Here is an 18,641-nt window from a genome sequence, read left to right on the forward strand (position 1 = left end):
GAACAAAAATGGCTCAGGACTTACTAATCTTCATATAACATTCAGTTGATGTTTATGTCAACTTCTTTCATAAAATTGCTAAGAAAAGAAAAAACGTGGATATCACCAAATATAATACTAGAGGCACTGCAATGAGATCAAGTGGCTATTTCTCAAAACAATACTAAATATATTATGCATGTGAAAGTAACAAGAAACAGAGAATTAGTCTCTGATCATTACATCACAAATTAAACTGTAATTTCTCCCTATTAAAAACCACAAGAGACAGCAAAAATTGCTAAAAGATAACAGAGAGAGGCTCAACATCACAAGAGAGAAAATACAACATTTTCAAGAAGAAATTAAAATAGAAAAATCAGGAAAATAGGAAGAATTATCCAAAGCAATCAATAGGGCAGTGAAGAATGTATTAGAACAACAAAAATGAAGATAGCCTGGTGGAATGAAACCGGTGAAAAAGCTGTTGCAGAAAGAACAATAGAAAGGAAAAAAGGAAATGTTCTTGGAAGACTAAGCACTTTGATGAATTTGAAGTGCAAAGGAAAGAAACTGAAAGAATAATAAAGGGTGCTAAATGGTCTTTTGGGAAGTGTAAACTTCTTGACATATGAAACAGCTTTGTTAAAGAACACACCCAGAACTTCTATAGGATTTTTAACAATCACCTAAAGGGCTACCAAGCTTCAAGTATTTACACTACTGGCCATTAAAATTGCTACACCACAAAGATGACGTGCTACAGACTTGAAATTTAACCTGCAGGAAGAAGATGCTGTGATATGCAAATGATTAGCTTTTCAGAGCATTCACACAAGGTTGGCACCAGTGGTGATACCTACAACATGCTGACATGAGGAAAGTTTCCAACCGATTTCTCATACACAAACAGCAGTCAACCAGCGTCGCCTGGTGAAACGCTGTTCTGATGCTTCGTGTAAGGAGGAGAAATGCGTACCATCACGTTTCTGAGTTTGATAAAGTTTGGTTTATAGCCTATCACAATTGCAGTTTATCATATCGCGACATTGCTGCTTGCGTTGGTCGAGATCCAATGACTGTTAGCAGAATATGGAATTGGTTTGTTCAGGAGGGTAGTACGGAATGCCGTGCTGGATCCAAACAGCCTCGGATCACTAGCTGTCAAGATGACAGGCATCTTATCTGCATGGATCTAACAGATGGTGCAGCCATGTCTCAATCCCTGAGTCACAACACAACAACAATCTGCATGAACAGTTCAACGATGTTTGCAGCAGCATGTACTATCTGCTTGGAGACCATGGCTGCAGTTACCCTTGACGCTGCATCACAGACAGGAGCCCCAGTGATGGTGTACTCAACGATGAACCTGGGTGCACGAATGGTAAAATGGCATTTCTTCAGATGAATGCAGGTTCTGTTTACAGCATCATGATTGTCACATCCATGTTTGGTGACATCACAGTGAATGGAAATTGGAAGCGTGTATTCATCATCGTCATACTGGCTTATCACCCAGCGTGATGGTATGGGGTGCCATTGGTTACATATGTCGACCACCTCTTGTTCGCATTGACAGCACTTTGAACAGAGGACGTTACACTTCAGATGTGTTACGACCCGTGGCTCTACCCTTCATTCGATCCCTGCAAAACCCTACATTTCAGCAGGATAATACACAACCGCATGTTTCTGGTCTTGCATGGACCTTTCCAGATACAGGAAATGTTCAACTGCTGCCTTTGCCAGCATATTCTCCAGATCTGTCAGTAATCGTAAATGTCTGGTCAATGGTGGCCGAGCAACTGGCTCGTCACAATACACCAGTCACTACTCTTGATGAACTGTGGCATCGTGTTGAAGCTGCATGGGCAGCTCTACCTGTACACGCCATCCAAGCATTGTCTCAATGCCCAAGCATATCGAGGTCATTTTTACAGACAGAGGTGGTCGTTCTGGGTACTGCTTTATAAGGCTCTATGCACCCAAATTGCATGAAAATGTTATAACATGTCAGTTCTAGTATAATATATTCGTTCAATGAATACCCATTCGTCATCTGCATTCCTTTTTGGTGAAGCATTTTCAATGGCCTGTAGTGTACTTCAAAGATGAAAATGGTAAAATAAGCAAATAACCAGACCTGTAAATTAATAAGAAAGTATGGTACTGTCAACAACTCTTGAACTGTGGACAAATGAACTATTAGCTAGAATTTCCCTATCTTCATGGAAACACCAAAGCAAATCCACAACCCACAACTAAGGAAATAAAAATAAAAATAAATAATAATAAATACTGTGAAAAACAACAAAGCCAGTGGAGAAACTCATAAAATGTCCCAACCAAAAATGGTCTCAACTAAAAATGACAAACAAGTTCAGACCATATATTAATAAATATGGGGAAACTGGAAAAATGCCAAAAGACTGGATAGTGACTCTTACCCATCCTGTGCACAAAAGTTGTGATGAGCATGATGTCAATAGTTGCAGAGATATATCTCTACTGTCACTTTATAGCTACTTGTGAGAATATCAGATTGGATTTAGGAATGGCAGATCTTGCTCAGAACAGAAATTCAACATCATGTCCATAATTTGCCACACACTTACAAACTCTGAAGACATGGTTTTAACATTTACAGATTTTAAAAAGGCAATTGATTTGACTGACAGGGAAACACTAGACAAAGTGACTCAAGAATTTGGCATTAAAGCTAAACTACCTTATTCATGCAACACTCACAGACAATGAAGCAAAAGTACAGTTTCGGTGTGAAGTATTGAAGGCACTCAAAATAAAAATAGGTGTAATGCAAGGTGACAGCCTGTCTACATTCCTCGAACTTCATCCTAGAGAAAATAGTAAGATAATGCAAACAAAAACTGACAGAACACAAGGTAGCACCAGTAAGACTAGATGCTAAGAAAATAAATACTGAAATTCACTGTTGACCATTTGGAAATGATTATGCCATTCTAGATGAAAATCCAACAAATGTAGAAATACAAATCAGTCTCTCAAGAGAAATAGCCAACAAAGCAGCATTAAGAGTTTGTATAGAAAAAAAGCAAAATTTCTGACAAACATTAGAATGCCCCTATAACCCTAGAAACAGATAGAGAGATAAGGAGGGTTAATGAATTTAAATATTTGGGAGAAATGATAAATGGAGAGAGCATGTGGTATAACCAGGAATGTTTACAACACAAAGTCTCTGTCTAACATTTTGAAAATATAGCACTACAACCCAGTAGCAAAGCCATGTGAATGTTTAGTGTTGAATTACAAATTACACAAATTTTAAGTCCTAGAAAGAGGAATTATTTGAAACAGTCACTGTGCTAAGAAATATAGAGGTATATATATTAGGAAGTGATGAATAACTAAATCACAACATAGAAAACATAGTTCAAATGCTACAGAAGAGTCTGAATAAAGGAGAAACTCCCCATACAAAGATGTGTGTGCATCCGCAAAAGATAATCTTATGCATCTGTTGGAACAGAGATTGTGTGGTGCTCTACAAATTGCTTTCCTGGGGTGTAATCTGCTCTGCTGACATCTATTGTCAACAATAGACCTCCTGCAGATGCAATGAAGAACAACAACCAGGAAGACTATGTGCCAGTCCACAATAACACCCACCAGCAATTGTGGCACCCAAATGGACCAGGCTATTTCATACGTCAGCCTGGTGGAAAAATACTGGTTTGAGGGAGAGAGGAAGGATTACAGGGACACTATCCTTCATTTCAAGACACAACAATGAGGTTTCAAATCACTGGCTGTGAATGTGGTTGACTTGTTCCAGTCCCCGATCATATTGGACATTTCGTCTTCAAGAATCTCAGCTATGTTGAGTGACAGTTGTATACTTAAATATATCTATCTCAAGATGATGAGCTAAATATGTGCTATGACTACAGAATTAAGTGTGTGCGGTCTAAACATTGCTGCTTATAGTGGGGTGCTTATTGGCAATGATTGCTTACTTTCATCGAGAGCTATTTTTAAATGTCAGTTTGGTACTTAAAAATTTGTCTTCTTTTATCTTTGATCACATTTCCCTCACAGTCTACCACAGTATACATTTTTTAACACAACTGCAACATCTGTAACCAATCTGTTGCAGTTATGATGACCCTACCAATTATACACTAAATATTATGCACTACATAATTAACAATTTATTGTCAACTTAAAGAATAAAATTTTGAACAACTGATTCCCTGAAATAATTTAGCATTCCACCAATAAAGAATTAAAGCCAAAGAAGAAGAGTAAAAGGAAAGTACCACATAAGAAATCATTTACATGCTATTTTAATTGTATAATTAAGCTACTGAAGAAAGTGAAAATCTCACCTGCCAGTATCTCCTCAATGCGCAACTTTTTTGGGAGCTGCAAAAAATAAATAAGTAAATAAAATTAAGCAGTGTAATAACTTTACATCAACTGAATTTGAGTGTAAATCAAACACCTTGAAACATGGCAGTAGTATGTCATCTCACTGCAATGCTCATCTCTGTATTAGTAAGTTGCTAAATTAAAACAGTATTGGAGGTAACAAATCAGGTGCAGAGACAAACAGATAGATGTGAAAGTTTATTGAAGTGACATTTATGGAAACTGCATAACGATTCAAGTGAATAATCACAAAATATTTGACTTTTAATTTAGCTCAGTAATATGAATTCACTAGGGTTGCCAGCTGCCACGTACAGCCATTGTCACAGAGCAGACAAAGGTGCAGATGAAATGCAAGTCAGCAGGGTGGGAATGCAGATCATAGCTGCCAGATGTTTAAAGGTTGGTGTAAGAATACTGGCAGTGACAAATACAGTATAGTTTGCAGGAATGAACACCCCTCAGCTATGACCTGGTGAAATAGTCCAAGGGATCATGGAAGGGGAAAGGAGTAATAGACTGTTATAAAATTATAGGTTGTCAGTCAGGAGGTAGGAGATGATATGTCACATATAATTCTGACAGTGTCTCCACTGTATTTCTGGTTACTGATCACCAGCAGATCCCTAACTTTTGAGGCTAGGTGGTTCTAGTCCCATTTAGCAGAGATCACAAGTCATACACCACACAGTGTAGCGTAGTTGTGGTAGCTTAGGACTGTTAATTCATATGTTAATCACTTTCTTTTGTATTGGCAATGTGATGCTGAGAGGAACAGCACATTATTATTTCATAAGATGTGTCTATTTATGGGCGGACTGAGCTGTCCCAGAGTATTGCATCTTAGAATAATTCATCATCAGAGTTCATATGTTTGATTCCAGCATGCTATTACCTGTCCTGGAGCATGTTGAAAATGTTCTCCCAGATACTTAAGATAGAGGGCCATGCAACCCTGTTAGGTTGCTTCTAACTGATGCATGTAGACTGTTCAAGGTACAGTGTTGGTTCGAATCAAGAGAGTTATCTTCCCTCTATGTGAAAATATGTATTTTGTGTCTGTTAGCACACAGTCTGTTAACCACCATACTAAAGTCATGAACTACTGCAGTCCAAGTGGCTGTAGCTGACTGCAATTGTGACAAATCTAGCGTTGTGCTATGTAGAAATGTATGTCTAATTTCCAAAGAAGATAGTGCACATGTCTTGAAGTGGACAATGTGAAAGTGGAATCGATGATTTAGGCATCACAACGCAAAAGTACTGTGACAGCTTAACATTTATTCGTATTGACACTACACAGAGGAACAGTGGGAGTGAGGAAACAGCATACTGGTATTGGAGTTCCAACATCTCCAAAATTTTATATAGAGCAATGAAATGAACCACATGTCAATGTGGATACACAGCTTATCCAGCAAATTATCATGAACAAGTGTGGTACTCAGTAGTCATGAGTTAACATTAGGCAGTCGTTATATGTAGTTACAACTATTACAAGTAGCTAATAAAACATTTATACAAAAACCATCTGCAATGTAATTTTGGTTTCTGTGATGTGAAAAAGGGAAATCTTACTTCACTTGGAGGGGAAACAAAGTGTCAAAACTGAAGGCTTTAAAATAATCTGTAAGAGCACAGTTCGATAGAGCTACAGACAATGCATCCATACTCCATTTTTGTCACACTGTAGCATTTCATCAGAAAGATGCTAGAGCAGTTGATGTGTGCAATTTTAAAGCTTCTTTGTATTTTGGCCTGGTGTATCCTCTGTGATCATGACTAATAGAGATGGAAGGTGATGTGATAGCAGCAGCACAATGTGACCAATGTGAACACGTCCAATAAATACAAAACTGCAGATAAGAAAAGCTTGTGGAGTAGTGACATGAGCAGGGGCATAATTCGACTGGGGCAATGACATTCACAACAAATAAAATCAGAAAAATTGAAATGGGAACAAAAAGGGGAGTAATAGATGGAAGCAACATATCTTAATCAGGTCCACAAACGTCCGTAGTTTGCCGAGGGCTTACATTAGAGGTAAGTAACTAATCCTATGGATGGGAAGTATATCGATTTTGGTCCAATCAGCTAGTGTCAATAGCTAATAGGATGGCGACTTAACTTACACCACTGCACTAATTCAAGAGAAACGAGTACTTTGTTCACTCTGTGAAGGCAGTACAGAATTGTCAGACTAGTCATCTGCACAGAAGATGCTGGAGGTGACTGCACTGATATCATTCCATGTGTGCACTGTGATATGATAATACTATGCCTCATACCAGATTTATGTATATGATAAAGAATTTAACAATGATGAGGGTATGAAGTGTCAGAGACAAGTGGCACTATGGTTACTTCCCACTCCTCAAATCTTTCGCTCCTATTGAAAGGTGCAGAACTGTAAGGCAGATTGCCACTTAGTAAGGAAATTTAATTGCATTCTCTTGCTACTGTTATTGACTAGGCATAATGACCAATTGTTGTGATCATATGCCCTGTTAACAATGCTGTGCTTCATCAGGCTATGGAACAAGCAAGATGGAAATTACATGATGCAGTGTCCACAGTTTCATTTTTTCTCCATTTCAGGAAGAGGAATTTGAATGCTGTAGTCCAGCCTACGGAAAAAAATTTGTCCAATGCAAACAAATATGTCATTCTTTACTATCCTATGCCCACCATAAGAAGAAGAGCGCACTCCATCAATTCACTACAACACACAGACCAGTTTCAATATTTAAACACTATTTAGAAAGTACAAGCCATTCTCATAGTCTCGTTCCTGATACTGCTAACATGGACTCTGTAATTTGTAAAAGAAATGTTTCGTGTGTGTGTGTGTGTGTGTGTGTGTGTGTGTGTGTGTGTGTGTGTGTGTGTGTGTGTGTGAGAGAGAGAGAGAGAGAGAGAGAGAGAGAGAGAGAGAGAGAGAGAGAGTTAGAAGAAATGTTTTGATCATTTGTGGGCAAGTGCAGTGGATGGCAATAGAGGGGAAGACAGATGAATTTGAAATAACAACAAATAACTTTATAAAAGGGCAGTCTCAATTTAGTACTTTTCAGGTATATAGGCACAGAGGAAGCAAAGAGAGTGTAATATTCGAATCATTTAACTGGAAGTAGTTTAATTCAGTTAAAAGAACAGCTATGCGGAAGGGGTTACCGAACCATAAGCCAGGCTTCCATAATCTAGGTAGGACTGAATTAACATTTGGTACAGCCGTAGGAGGGTAGAACAATCGGCAGCCCAGTTGTTGTGACTCAAGCAATGAAGAGCATCATGATGCCAACAGCACGTTTGTTTAAGCTGCTAAATATGAGGCAGCCAAGTCAACCAGGTATCTAAAACCAATCCCAGACACTGATGTGTCTCCACAACAGCAAGAGGTTTGTTATCAAGATAAAGCCATGGCTCAGGTTGAACAGTGTGTCGCTGGCAGAAATGCTTAATGCAGGTCTTGGCAGCCAAAAACTAGAAGACATGCACTACAGCCCAAGACAGCTGCATTTTGGAAAGCACCCTGCAATTGCTGTTCAGCAGCTGCAATGCCAGTGGAGCTATAGTATAGGCAGAAGTTGTCAGCATACAAGGAAGATGAGACAGGCGTTCCCACTGCCAAAGCAAGCCCATTAACTGCTATCAAAAAGAGGCAGACACTTAATACAGATCCTTGCGGTACCCCACACTCGGGAAATCAGGAGGAATTATAGGAGGCCACAGCTTGCACACAGAAGGAACGAAGTGACAGAAAATTTTGTATAAAAATGGGAGGGGACCCCAAAAATCGTAACCATGAATCATAGAGAGGATGTGATGTTACCAGTCATATTGTATGTCTTCCACATGTCAAAAAAGATGGTGACCCTATGCTGATGATGGGCAAAGGCCATACATGTGGCAGACAACAGGCATACCAGATTATCGTTGGCAGAGCTGCCCTTACGAACCCACCCTGAGACAGAACCAGAAGGCACAGAAAATAAAATAGCCAACTCAACCTCTGGCTTACCATGGGTTTGAGCAACTTGCAAAGAACATCGCAGAGATTAATGGGGCAGTAGCTGTCCACCTCCAGTGGGTACTTGCCAGGTTTCAACACAGGGATTACAACGCTTTCTCACCATTGTTATAGGAACCCACCCTCAACCCAGATATGATTGAAAAGGTCTAGGAGGCATCACTGGCAGTCCACTGAGAGGTGTTTGAGCATCTGACAGTGGATGCCTTTTGGCCCGGGAGCCGTATCAGGGCAAGTGGCTAAGGCACTTTGGAATTCCCATTCACTGAATGGAGCATAGAACGATTCAGGGCGGCGCGTGTGAAATGAAAGGCTCTGATGTTCCAACCTTTCCTTCAGGGAGTGGAAGGCCAGTCGGTAATTCACAGAAGCAGAACTCTTAGCAAAATGCTCCGCTAAGTGGTTTGCAATCCTGCCTGAGTTAGTGCAGACTGTTCCAATCTGTGGAAATGCAGGTACGCTGACGGGGGTCTGACAGTCATAGTCACCTAATCTTGGCCCAGACCTGCAATGGAGAGGTATGGAGGCCAATGGTGGAGTCATGCATTTCCCACCACTCCTGCTTGCATTGGTGAATCAGGCAGCAGGCTTGTGCACAAAGCCATTTAAAGGCGATGAGGTGTTCCAATGAGGGATGCCACTTGTGACGCTGGAGTGCCTGCCCGAGATCTTTTTTCACCTCAGCTACCTCAGGCGACCACCAAGGCACAGTGCTCCACTGGGGAGACCCAGAAGAAAACGGAATGGCACATTCTGCAGCAGTAATGATGCCGGTGGTGACCGAGAGAACCACCACATCAGTGGCGTCATTGGAATGAGTCTCAATAGTGGCAATGGAGGTGAACAAGTCCCCGTCAGCCTTATTCATAGTCCATCTCCAGGGGAGCTGCGCAGAGTGATGCTGTGGCTGTGACAGAAATATTGGAAAGTGATCACTACCACACAAGTCGTCATGCACACTCCACTGGACAGATGGTAATAGGCTAGGGCTGCCACTGGTAAGGTCATTGGTTGAGTACGTGCCTTGTGCCACACTGAAATTTGTGAAGGCACCATTATTTAAAAGAGAAAGGTCGAGCTGTAGCAATACTTGCTCAAAGATGCAGCCTCAGCCTGTTGCCACTGATCCACCCCATAGAGGCTTATGGGCAGTGAAGTCGCCCAGTACCAGAAAGGAGGCGGCAATTGGACTATCAGTGTAGCCAGGACATGCTGCAGGACATCACCATCTGGTGGAAGAGAGAGACTGCAGAGGTTTTTCCCACCCGAACGGTGACAGCCTCTAAAGGCATTAGTAGAGGGACAGAGTCGCTGTAAAGGGACTGATGGAAACAAATGCAGTCGCCACCAGGTACTCTGTCATAAGCTGCCCAGTTCCTGTAATAAACCACATAGCTATGGAGGGCAGGGGTTCTCATCACCAGAAACCAAGATTACTGAAGAGCAATGCAGAGGAAAGGGTGAGGCTGAGAAATTGTCTGAGCTCAGCAATATGGTGGAAAAAACCACTGCAGTTCCACTGGAGGCTGACATTGTCCCTGGCTGAGAAAGGCGTGAAGGGACCGAAGAGGGAGATTACGCCACTGGGTCACCTGCTGCCACCGACTGAGCACCTGTGTGAGTGACATCCATTGTATCATTGTCAGGCGAGATCTAGGACCTTAGCGGACGCCAGAGTCTCTACCTCGTCCTCAGACACAGAGCTTGTAGGTTGCGATGGGCTAGATGCAACCACAATTTCCTTCATCTTCGAGGTCTCCTTTTTGGATCTTTTTCTTTGTCCCTTGGGTTTCACCAACTGGGAGGGCTTCACCAATTCAGTCTCTGGGATGGAGGGCGATACGTAGCCCTACAACCAGCTGCTTGTGGGCACTTATGCCATCGCTGGGCGTCATCCTTCCCACTTGTGGAAACCTGGGAAGGGAGGGACCCTAGGGACCCCTTGCAAGAGACAGCAGCTGAACAAGTTGGACATTTCTCTGGCTTAGAAGCAGCGATGGACATCTCCAATTAGTAGTGGGGGGGGGGATGCGTGGGGTGGGGGTGGGGGGGGAATGGATTGCTCCCAAGGTAGGTGGAGCAGGAGTAACAAGGCAGGGTGGGTAGTGCCCCCATGGGTAAGGGGGCATTTGGACTTATTCGGCTTGGTGAGCCGACTGAAATTCACTGAGCTGATGGGGCTATCATGGTTGATGTTGCAGCGGCATATGAGGATGTCATTCGAACAGGATGGACTCTTTCATATTTCCTCTTAGCCTCAGTATAAGTCAGTCAGTCCAGTGTCTTATATCAATGATTTTCTGCTCCTTCTGCAAGATCCTGCATTCTGGTGAGCAACGTGATTGAGGGTCTCTCCAGTTGACACAGATGGGAGGCAGGGCACATGGAGTATTGGGATGTGATGGGCGTCCATAATCTCGACATGTGAGGCAGAAAGTACAGCAGGAAGACATATGGCTAAACTTGCAGCACTTAAGGCACTGCATTAGGGGAGGACTATAGGGCTTTATGTCTCAGTGGTAGACCATCACCTTGACCTTCTCCAGTAATGTATCACCCTCGAAGGCCAAGATGAAGGCACCGGTAGAAATCTGATTACCATTCAAACACCTATGAATGCGCCACATGTAACGAACACCTTGACGTTCTTAATTGGCGTGCAGCAAGTCATTAGACTGGAAAGGTGGTCCCTATAGAAAATAATAGCCTGGACCATATTTAACTCTCATGGTGTGTTATGGTAACTGAAACATCCCCAACTTGTCACAAGTAAGTAATCTTTGAGACTGGGCCGAGAATGCCATTTTTATCAATACTAACCCAGAGCACATTTTGGACAAGCCCTCCACCTCCCTAAACTTGTTCTCTAAATGCTCTATGAAGTATTTAGACTTTAGACTCCCCTTCAGCTTTCATATAAACTAGCAACCAGAGTGAATAAGTGTCACTGCCATCCTGAGACACTCCTCCCACAGTGTGACCAGGGAGGGGAATGATTTGGGATCATATTTCTGAGCATTGAATTGTGCCCAAGAATGCTTAGAGACTTCTGGTAGATGGCCACCAGCAAGAGATGATGTACCACACTTCATTGCAGGTCATCTGCCCTGATGGCACCCACTCCGACCACAGGCCCTCCCCACGGGCGCCACTCAGCAACAGCAAGGGCCACTTGGCAGGATGGCCATTGCTTGGAGACCCAATACCCCAGGGAGATAGGCCTCTACTCCTTGGCATATATGCGGAGTTGGCGCAGTCATCAGCAGAGTGATCCCTGTGTTGTAAGGAGGCGACAACCAACAGGGTACATGGCAGTGCCACCACAGTTGACTGGCTACTATGCTGGAATTAGGTGCAAGGAAGTCCATAGTCATCAGCTCCACAAAAAGCAACACTGCACAGTGCATGGTGGAAATTGCACCTAGGAATGTATCCTCACCCAAGAGATGGGGAACTAGCGGAACGGCAATGCGACGATGAGAAACCTGGATAAAGGTATCTATGCACAATGGGCACAATGCACCAAGTAAGGTGCCCTTCCCCAATTGGTTCGCTCTTCGGAAAAATTTGGAAAAATGGAGGTCAAACATGAGAGGGGACCATCACATATAGGGCGAAGCAGTTGAGACTCCTCTTAGTTGCCTCTTATTACAGGCAGGAATACTGCAGGCCTATTCTAACCACAGGGGACCTTGAGATGAATTTGTATAGCTTTAACAATACCTGTTCCTACCAATTAATAGTAGTTGTCTCAATGGAGGATACCTAGAAATTCATGAATGTGCCAGATGCACAACATGCATTGATGGAAAGTAAATTCATCTGCATTCTTCATATGTTTGCTGAATCCTGCACAGCTTACACTGGAGGACAGGCAATTTGGGCAAGAAAATTCCTATAAATGTTTTCAACATTATTGGCATCATGCGGGAGCAATCAGAACTGGGTCAATATGCTATTTCTGATGTATAAGTCAAACAGCTTTGACAATGCCTCAGTTACCGTCATCCATTCACCATCAAAACCAGAAGGATATCACAGTGAAGCAGACATCAGCAGTTTGGTTTGTACCGAGGGCATGAGTGATGACAGCCAGTGGTGTATTTCTTCATCTCTGTTTATTTGGTATGTTTGTCACTAGTAATTAGGGCCTTGCTGGTGTTCAAAGCCCTCCCATGACATATTCACTCCTCTGTGCCCCAAACTATTGTTGCTATGATGGTCCATCGCAAGACTGCTCGCCTCACCATCATCTTCCTGATCTTCCCTTTCTCATTGTTCCTTTTTGGAGCAATTAGTCTGTTGTTAATTTGCTTGTAGATAATTGCACATGCATCCACATGATATACAGTATGCTAGAACTCTAGTTCAAGTCAAACAATGTGTGACCTGAATAATATTGTAAATCCTGTGAAGAAATTGGACATCTCTTCCCATAAAATAGTGTGTGCACGTGTACTTCACAATGTCTACATTGTACTGGGTCATACAGAAGCATGGTATTGGTAAGTAAAGTAATAGTATGGCACTTGTGACTGATGAGACCTGTTGGAATATAATAAAGTATTTTGTTGCAACATTTTCCTTACTGAGGCCAGCGACTGAATGATACTGTGAATCATTGGTTTCACTGTTTCTATTCTTTCCCATGATGTTTGGGTTGTGTTCAACAAGCAATATAAAAGTGAAAATCCATCCTATGTCTACATCAGTAATTGCACTTCAACATTGGTCTTGGACTGTTGACTGGAAACTTGTTGGCTTGTTGGATGAGTCATCTCAAGCTGTATCAAGGGGATGAAAGTGTATAATTATGGAGACAACCTCACAAATCCATAGACCCTACATGACAGGAGGTGGAACCTCTGTAATGGTGTGGGGCATGTGCAATTTGAGTGATATTGGACTCCTGATATGGAAATGCCACGTAGCTAGGACCTTCCATCATGTAGACAGTTAGCCTGGTGCAAGTCTTGCGAGTTGACGCCACTTTGGAGACTTGTGTTTTGATGGGGACGAAATTATGAACGTAAGGACAACACAACATCCAGTCCCGGAGCAGAGAAAATCCTTGACGCAGCCAGGAATCAAACCCGGGCCATTAGGTATGATACTCTGTTGAACTGACCACTCAGCAACCAGGGACGGACACGTCTAATATGTCTAGATATGATCGACAGGTGGCATGTACTTAAGAATCCTGGCTGATCACTTGCATCCAATTATATCCAGTGTGCATTGTGCATTCCAACCGACTACAGCGATTCCAGCAGGTAAGTGCGACACTCCACACATCCGGAATTGCTGCCAAGTGATTCTGGAAACACTCTTTTGAGTTTAAACACTTAGTCTAGCCACCTCATGTGGGTGTGAATCTCATGGGTGCCCAACAGCAAGGTCATCATGATAAAAAGTGTTACACGTGCCTTTTTTGCAAGGACACAGTTTCCCAAAAATACAGAATATATAATGACTAAAATTAAATTGGGTTTGATTGGTTAAGTCACACAGTAGAACAACACAACAACAAGAAAAAGGAATGGCTGTAGTTTCACCATGATTTCAGCTGTTCATGGTACCAGCACATCAAGGGCATATACACAAATGTTACAAGAACAAACTAGTGTTACAGGCAGTTGCCACTGCAACTACTACCCCACCACCACCACCATCACCATCACCATCACCATCACCATCACCACCACCACCACGCAATATCTCTGGCTGCTCTGGCCAGACCAACATATTAAACAGAACTAACAATCGATAGTGGAGCAGAGCAGGTAAAGGGGCAGCCCAGAACAGGTTGAAAAGGAGGAAACAGTGCAACTTAGCGGAGTGTGCAGGGACTAGATGTGGCAGATGAGGCTATCTGGTGTAGATTTGTGAGGGAGAGAGGGAGGGAGGGAAGGAAAGGAAACGGACCAGAAAGGAAAGGAGCACATAAAAGGAGAAGGGACTGGTTGGTTCACTTGCAGAGAGCCATGCACAGTGGAGATGTGGCTTGGGAGGAGATGATAGGACAATGGGGAAAGGGTGGGATGGGGCTGTTTGGAAGAAGGGGGACAATAGGTTACTGTAGGCTGAGGCAGGGATGGTTTCAGGAGCAGGGAATGTGTTTTAAGAACAACTCCAGTCTTCAGAGTTCAGAAAAGCTGGTGGTGTATGTGACAACACAGATTGCCTGTGTTGTGAATCAGCCATTGAAATTGGGCACATTATGTGTAGCTCCATGTTGTGCAGGGTGTCCCACGTTCCTGTAGTAGGCCATGTGTCACATTTACAACGAGCAGCAACCTATCTCTTCTGTAACTGTCGACATTGTAAAGTAAGGAACTTAGAGGCCAGTACATTCTGACTCTTTAATTTAAAAATTTATAGCAATCCTCCTATGGTACTAGCCAGTGAATTTCTCCCTCTCTTTGATGGGCAGAAAAGGTGAATTTATGAACTTCATAGCTTTTCCAGTGTAAGTAACAGAATTATTCATCATGTGGCCCTTACTTAATGAATACTAAATTCAGTTAGAATTTGCCGAGGAAAATAATGATGCAAGTAATAAATAAATAAATAAAAATAAAAGTTCCATGTCAAGTTGATAATGCAATGTTCAACTTCATTTTACAGGTCATCCTCATTATCAGGACAAATGAAGTTGCTGTATCTTCAGAACATAAAGCAATAAATTTTTAAATTTCCAACTCCTCTCACTTGGGTACCATTTGGTTCTGGTTGGTTTTCCAAGCACGTTCTCTCATAAAGTCTAGGTGTTTTGATTCTGTGGTTCACACATAATTTGGATTTTGCTGCAAACCATATGAGTTTGCTGATGTTCCTTTTTATACAAAAAAAAAAGACTTCAAAATAATTTTTGTCCTCTATTTTGAGCCATGCGCTGTAGTGGTTTACTTTTTCATTTTTTGCTATGGTTGTGGAGTAGATAAATTACCATGCAATGCTCTACTATGTGTACTAGACACTGTGGACATTCATCTGTCATTCTTTGGTAGGTCTGGGAGATTACCTGGGAGTTTCACTGCTACAACCTTGTGACTCTGGCTAAAAATGGGGGTGAGATGCAAACACAAGAACTCCACAAGAGAGTTCTCTTCGACTCTCTCATCTCCATTCTCCACAATCCTACCTACACATCATAGCCCTGTTAAGCTGAGCAACCCAGTGGAAGGTTGGGTAACAAACCCCAGCAGGAAACTGGGTCAGCAAGCTGACAAGATGTGGAGCATGGTGGAAGGCAATGGGAAACCACTACCAGAAATATTTCCCTAGATTTTCATGGGATGGACCTCTTTGTACAATATTCGTGAGGTAAAGCTCCCCCTCAATTGCTTATCCAGGAGGGGAATACAACAAGGAGTCCAGAGATTAGGGCAAATGGAAAAAGGAAGGAAGGAAAAGAAGGAAGGCTTATTTGGGATTCGTAGTTGGAATGTTTTAACCCTTCTCCAGGAAGGGGGAATTAGAAAACGCCAAACATGAAATGACAAGAAACAAATTGGATGTACTGCGAATGTGTGAGGTGAGATGGGGTGGTTGTGAAAAACTAGAAAGGGATGACTCCTGATTATACTATTCAGGTGAAGATAAAAATGGAATGAATGAGGTTGAAATTTTGACAGGTGGAGGACTGGAGGAAAAGGTTATCGAGGTTGAGTATGTTAGTGGAACAATATTGATGATGAGACTGAAAGAGAAAAAGAAAGACTTAGTAATCATCCAGGTCTGCGTGCCAACAAGTAATCATTCAGATGAGGAGGTAGAAGAATGTTGTGAAATGATAGAGAACTTAGCAGAGAGGGAAAAGAAATGCATATCTTGTTATAATGGGTGATTGGAATGCGGTAGTTGGTGAAGGACCAGAAGAAGAAGCTTTGGGAAAATTTGGACTGGGTGAAAGAAATGAGAGAGGGCAAAGATTTTTGGAATACTGTAATGAAAATTTCATGGTAGTTGGAAATACTCTATTTGGTAACCACAATAGATGACAGTATACTTGGATATCTCAATTTGACAACAAAAGATATCAAATTGATTACATAATGATACAACAAAGATACCAAAATTGCCTGAGGAGTGTCATAAGCTATCCAGGGGCAGATATTTATTCAGATCATATATTAGTAATAGCTGATGTTCTAGTTTAATTGAAAAGAACCTGGGAAGGACAGAAGAGAGAGCACATTAACTTTGAGAAACAAAGACAAAGGCAATTTTGAAAAATTAGAGAATACATATTGTGAAATCATAATGAAGGGTCAGGAAATTGAATGCACAGAAGGAAGGCAAGATCATTTTAAAAATGGAATCAAAAATGCAGCTAAGGAAATGCTGTGAGTCAAGCAGAGGAAAAAAATAAAGAAAGAAAGAATGGGTACCACCAGGTATGTAACCAAGATCGATGAGGAGCGGAAACAGAGCAAGTGAATAACTTCAATTACTTGGAAACTGTAATAATGGACTATATGTATTGCTCAACAGAAATTAGGAAAAGAATTGCAATGGCAAAAGAAGGATTCAAGAGGAAACAAATATCTTTGTGGACCACTAAACAAAGATCTGAGGAAAAGACATGCCAAATGTCACATCTGGAACGTTGCACTATATGGTGCAGAGACCTCGACATAGAGGAAGGAAGATGAAATAAGATTGGAGGCACTAGACATGTGGATATGGAGAAGAAAGGAAAAGTGAACTGGGAAGACCGAGTAAGGAATGAAGAAGTATTAGGGAGAGTTGGAGAAGAAGTCAACGTGTACAAAGTCAGCTGAAAGAGAAAACGGAAGTGGATTGGACATTGTTTGAGGAGGGACTGTTTGTTGAAGGAAGGAATAGAAGGAATGGTGGAGGGAACAAGGGGAAGAGGAAAATGAGGATATCAAATGCTGGACAATATCAAAGCAGGCAAATATTCAGAAATGAAAAGACTGGCTATGGACAGACAAAAGTGGAAGAGTCTTAACCCATGACAAGACCTGCCATAAGGCAGAATACCATACTACTACTACTACTACTACTACTACTACTACTACTTTGGTAGTGTTCCCTGCATGATTCTAATCAGTACCGCCTACATTTGATCAATAGCTTAGGGAGAACTGTCAATTGCTGAATCATCCCTTGATAAGTTTGATGCATCATGGCTGAAATGTTTTAATATGACACTCAATAAAAACTGAAGCTGCAAATATGGACTTGCGAATCACTTAAAGATTGGAAGGAAAGATTCCTGTTTCTTTGAAACAGCAGTCAGCCTCATTTGTGTCATTTCTTTCAGCCAGGCACTTACAAATATCACATCTCTCAGCTTTTCCAGACGTCCAGTAACTAGGTCAGCAACATCCCAGAATATTCAGATGTTTTGGGAACACATTTAACAATTGGCATACATTCACATTTAATTTCTTTATAGGCAATAGAATATTTTGTTTTCTTAAGCAGTAGCAACAGTACCAAGCATCCAGATGTGATTTAGCTCCATCAAGAATGAGGAAGGTTTTGCAAGGATACTGGCTGTCATTGAGCTGTCATCACAGAACTTTTAATGCTTTTCATCTTTACACAGCTTTCCTCTGAACAGAATTATGGGTGGGATGCTTGCAATTACAGCATCTCAACATTTGACTATTGTTACATTCTCCCCAAGATCACCAACAATAGTCTGAACTCTCTTTGTCTCTGAAAAAGGGTCAAGTGGCAATCCACCTTATCCACACTAAATATGTTTTAGTGTTTACCAAGAAAATCCTTTATTTAATTCGCAACTTGTGCCAACTTTTTGGCAATATCAGTGAAAGAAACACTCGCAAATATGTCCTGCCGGCTAGTTAATTTATCGTTTTGAATGTTATTTAAAAATTAATCATTTAGCAAAAGCTAAACAATCTGCTAAAAGATATGACCTCGTTCCAAGGTTTATATTATGGGTCTACCCATATTAACCTCCTAATGAGCTGTTCACAGGTGTCAGCTAGTGTCAATAACAATGTTTAATTATGGCAGAGCACAATACGAAGCAATCCTCAGTGAAAGAAACATAATTGTTCTTATTACAATGAAGCATTGGGGTCTTATTAGAGATCTACATTCAAACAATGAAAATTCAGGGTGGGATGTAATGGTATGAGAGTGGTCTCAGTTGCCTGAGACTGCTGTGAGGGTGTTGTGCCAATGCCTGCGACAAGGATTCGTTAAATGGTGGATC

The 18,641-nt window shown here is 41.6% G+C and overlaps 1 protein-coding gene across 1 annotated transcript in view; it reads right to left on the reverse strand.

The window, feature by feature from the left end:
- The window catches only part of LOC126440357 (circumsporozoite protein-like), a 155,611-nt gene that overhangs the window by 105,437 nt on the left and 31,533 nt on the right, over positions 1-18,641 (reverse strand). The window contains exon 4 of the mRNA XM_050090647.1: positions 14,053-14,151. Within this exon, the coding sequence (XP_049946604.1) occupies positions 14,053-14,151 (99 nt within the window). The remainder of the gene's footprint in view (positions 1-14,052; positions 14,152-18,641) is intronic.

Source organism: Schistocerca serialis, unplaced genomic scaffold (genome assembly GCF_023864345.2).
Source record: "Schistocerca serialis cubense isolate TAMUIC-IGC-003099 unplaced genomic scaffold, iqSchSeri2.2 HiC_scaffold_1362, whole genome shotgun sequence".
NCBI classification, from domain to species: domain Eukaryota; kingdom Metazoa; phylum Arthropoda; class Insecta; order Orthoptera; family Acrididae; genus Schistocerca; species Schistocerca serialis.